The sequence below is a fragment of the Etheostoma spectabile genome, chromosome 10 (genome assembly GCF_008692095.1).
Source record: "Etheostoma spectabile isolate EspeVRDwgs_2016 chromosome 10, UIUC_Espe_1.0, whole genome shotgun sequence".
Lineage (NCBI taxonomy): Eukaryota > Metazoa > Chordata > Actinopteri > Perciformes > Percidae > Etheostoma > Etheostoma spectabile.
The window spans coordinates 30,467,357-30,472,031 of NC_045742.1; the positions used below are offsets into that span (position 1 = coordinate 30,467,357).

A 4,675-nucleotide genomic window follows, 5' to 3' on the forward strand; every position below is an offset into this window, starting at 1 on the left:
CACACACACACACACACACACACACAATTATTAGAGCTGTCAGGGGATTAAAATATTTTGTCATGATAAAATCATGTGAATCGTATGATTGTTCATAGATAACTCACGATTAATCACAAACTAATAGCAGTTTTTTTTCTAAACGCACTTTAAAAGGAATATTCTTTCATTATATAAAGTTCACTGCCTGGTATGAAAACTGCACTAAATGGGACTACAATGCTCAGCTGAAAGTGGTTTTGATTGGCCAAATATACAACAGGCAGTGCCCTACCCTGCCTAAAGGCCAGCCAAATATATGTTGAATTAACATCATGTGTGACAGAAGGTTATTAATGTAACTTTCGTTTCACATGAAGGTGGAAATACTCAAACATCAGATCAAGAGGACAAACAGGACAACATGAATTTCTTTCTTTGTTCTGTTGTGTAGGAGCTACAAACACAATCTATCATAACATAGTTTATTTCAGATTTATACCTTTGCGGCCATTTTATGTAGACCAGTCTTAAAGTGGAAAATCCCATGTTCACTCTTTCTGGCTCTGGAAGACACAGTTAAAACATAATGATAACATATTAAATACCTCTTGAAATTAAAGTTTGCCTGAGATAACATTGAACTATTTGTCTGTCAATGTTGCGCACCGGGGGACTTTGTTGATTTCTTAACAACAATACTTGCAGGGCTTCATTAGAAGACATCACATAATGCCTGCATGTAAAAAATGGATGTGGCTCTTCCTAAATAATCTTTTTCATGGGTTAACATCACTTTTTGTGTTTTGTTTGTGTCACACATCGTGACCTGCTCTGTGCATCTGCAGCCTTCTCTCTGGCAACACTGGCGATGTGACTGAGTTGGTGGTAGCTCTTCTTGGTCGTGTGCAGCTCCCGCAGAGCATCCACCACTTCCCCCTGCACCCTCTGGAGTCGCTCCAGGCCCTAACACACACACACACACACACACACACACACACACACACACACACACACAGAGGTCAAATGGATTTTATGGCATTCGAGCCATCAGTGTCCTTGGGTAGATGTTCCAGGGTCACAGTGTAGAGGGTTGCAATCTCACTCTTTTAGCTCGGACGTCCTTTGCGTTGTGAAGACTTTTGGAGACATGTCCAATCAGCCGGCGGTATTCCTCTGTGGCGGCTAGTCGGGATGTTGCAGACTGAGCTGTGGCATCCACCACTGACCGCCACACACCAAACACACTCCTGAAAATACACACACACACACACACACACAGCAACATACCAATGGACTGACTTAACACTTATTTCTTAAAGACAAACTGATCATAATCAATATTATACTGATGTGTTCCATTACAGTTTTTCTCAATTGTTAACACACAAATGTTGGTACTTGAGACACAATGACCACAACATGTAACTCAGTCACCAACCCCCTGAACCAATTCTGCCAAACTACAAGCACAATTCCTGCTCTACACTCAGACTGCAGTTCTAAAACACACTTTTTTCAAAACACTACACACAATTCTCTGCCTTTGGCACAATTTTCATGAAGAAAATCTCTTGTCTTCACAAGGAACACACTGCCATTCAAATGTGCACACTGACTCATCACAAGGGCAAACACCCGTCACACAGCTTTACAGTTAGTAATCAGAGCTTTAGCATAAAACAGCAAAAGGTGAGCTCTTCTGTTTTGGAGGAATGGACGGCAACATTGGAAACAGAGTCAGAGGCAGAGGAGTGAGAGTATTAGGAGGAGGTGGACGAGGAAGAGGAGAGGAAGAGAAAGGCCAAGGACTGTAACTCCTGATGGCAAAGAGTACAGCCAAAATGTGAGCAGTTCACTGTAGCATCCATCGTCCAATTTCCGAAATGAGAATAGTAAGAAATCTACTCTCACTAGAATATGCAGTACTGCACAGTATTCCTACTTGTATTCCTTCACAGTATTTACGTATTTTACTATTTGTTTGGCAGAACAACCAAGGTGGTCGGAACGTCTTCCGTCTCTTTGACAGGAAACTGAACTCATGAATATGGTCCTAGAAAACAATACCAATACAACCTACGGTCATAAAAGAAAAACAATGACATATTTCAAATATTGTAGGGTAAGCTTATCAACACTGGACCGTGTCTTGTGCAAAATCACTCAGGTGAAGCAGGTCTACAGGGTGCCATTTGAACGCAGTTCAGAAGAGTCAAGATTGCAATATACTAACAAACAAATTATATTTGGGACAACGGAAGTTTCCACAGGGTTGCTCTGGTTACAGTTTTTTCCAATTGCTAACACACTAAAATGACATGCACAGCACAATTATTTAAACTGACACACAGAGAGCAAAACTTCCTCTCAAGTCTCAGAAAGTCTAAACACATTTTCTGCTTTACACACATTTTGCATTTCAAAATGGCACTTTTTAAATGCACTGAACACAGTTTCCTGCATAAGACACAACAATCTGACATAAAGTCACATGTTTGCCATTTCAAAACACTGCCATTTAAAATGACACTACATGAGCTAAATGACTAATTACATGTGCCACCTTGCCAAACACCCATTGGTTAATTGTAAACACTCCAATCAGGATGTTAGCACTATGAAAAGAATAATATTTAGGCTGCATTGTCCAAGCCCTATATATTTCTTTATTTTGTTTTTTCTAAAGGACTGAGAGACGACACCATGGTGGAGGAACATTGTTTCCCTGTATACTGGATAACACCATATTGACAGATTTGTATGTGTTTTCAGGGAGTACTGGAAATGGATGCACATGCAATCCCACATGAGTTTATCTTTATAGATGAGGCTTTGTTCAACCTAGCAAAGAGCAGAAGAAGGGGGAGAAACGTCATTGGCCACAGAGCCATCATAGATGTTCCTGGCCAACGTGGTGGGAACATCACAGTGTGCTCTGCCATCTCCAGTATGCATGTTGTCCTCCACCGTCATGTCAACCTTGGACCATACACACAGCACATATTCTCACATTTCTGGACAACTTCACAACATTCTCACACTACCAGAGCATATGAATGATGCAGACCATCAAGGAAACCGGTACGTTGTAGTATGGGACAACGTGAGCGTTCATCGTGCAGCCGCTGTACAAAACTGGTTCGCTGACCACCCACCATTTCTCGTGCGATACCTCCCACCATTCTCACCATGTCTGAACCTCAAAGAAGAGTTCTTTTCGGCATGGCGGTGGTGGAAGGTATACGACCCGCGGCCCTTTGTGCGCGTCCTCTTGTGCAGGCTATGGAAGAGGCATGTGATGAGATGGATGTGGGTGCATTCAGGGATGATAAGCACTCAAGGTGCTCCCCCCTCATGTCTGTGGGGGGGACAATTGTCTGTGTGCCGAGATGTTGTGGACCGAACCGGCTGTGCGGCAAATGGAAAAAACTGTAATTATTTTTCTTGCTTCTTTTTTTACTGTGATATTTTTTTTGTCTGAAATTTTCTTTTTCAGTTTACTGTTTTTTGTAAGAATATTTTGTTCAGTCCCATGTAAATATATCTGCAATTTTTTGCACTGACTTGTTCACTGTATGACATAAAATAATTTTTTACCAGCATGTGTGTGTATCTGCAAATATTTCTGTGCATGTGAACAATCTAAAACATATTTTATTATGGCAAGGCATAGTAAAGATGGTGCTTTTCATATGCCCAACAGTGTGTAGTTGGTTAGGCAAAATCTGGTAATGTGAATGAAGTGTGTGGCATTCTCATGCAAAGTTTGATTTTGATAATGCATGTGTAGTTTTGGTTGCAGTGCTTCATTTTGCAGGATATTGAGGTGTTTTGCAGTTTGGGTGTGTGGTTTTGTGAATTGTGTTATGTATTTTGATAAAACCAGACTAGTTTGCAAAATTGTGTGTTAGCAATAGGAAAAAACTGTAATCACTGGTTCACTGCCCCCCCCAGGCTTTTTAGTTGTTTATCTCCCTCCATATTCTCCATTCCTCAATCCTATTGAGGATTTTTTCTGCCTGGAGATAGAAAGTGTTTGACCAAAATCCACAAATGCGTATACCTCTTCTCCAAGCTATGGAGGACGCATGTGGACATATAGCAGCTGATGCTCTTCATGGCTGGAATTGCCATGGCGATATTTCCCCCGCTGCTTGGCCCGGGAAAACATTGCTTGTGATGTGGATGAGGTGCTGTGGCCAGACCGCATCAGAAGACAGGATGCAGCATAGTAGTTTTTTTAGTTCTTTTTTACTGTAACTGTGTACAGTAAATTCTTCTGGTGTGTAGTGTATGTGCAACTTTGTGTTGGTTGGGAAATGGGATGTTCACTGTGTACATGGTTTTTGTGGGACAAATAAAATATATTTGTTACTGTGTATTTGTGTTTTCTGAGTATAAAATCAAATATTTTATAACACACTTATGTATGTACTGTCTGTAGTGTAATACTGAACAAAAAAACAGCCTAATTCATTATAATGAATGGAGAAGAAGTGGTTTCCATTCATCGTAGTGTTTTACATTGAGCACATCCGTGTTCAACTGGTTCTTATGAATGTCTATTCATATGATGGTTTGTGTGTGTCAATTGAAATAACATTGTTTTGAATGTAAAGTTTCATTTTGCAGGAGAATTGAGGGGTTTGGCCCATTGTGTGTGTGTTTTTTGATTTGTGTGTAGAGTTCTGAG

At 40.6% G+C, this 4,675-nt stretch overlaps 1 protein-coding gene across 1 annotated transcript in view; it reads right to left on the bottom strand.

The window, feature by feature from the left end:
* The window catches only part of LOC116697149 (F-BAR and double SH3 domains protein 1-like), a 23,519-nt gene that overhangs the window by 13,190 nt on the left and 5,654 nt on the right, over window positions 1-4,675 (bottom strand). The window contains 3 exon segments of the mRNA XM_032528470.1: window positions 482-545; window positions 809-945; window positions 1,085-1,229. Of these exon segments, the coding sequence (XP_032384361.1) occupies window positions 482-545; window positions 809-945; window positions 1,085-1,229 (346 nt within the window).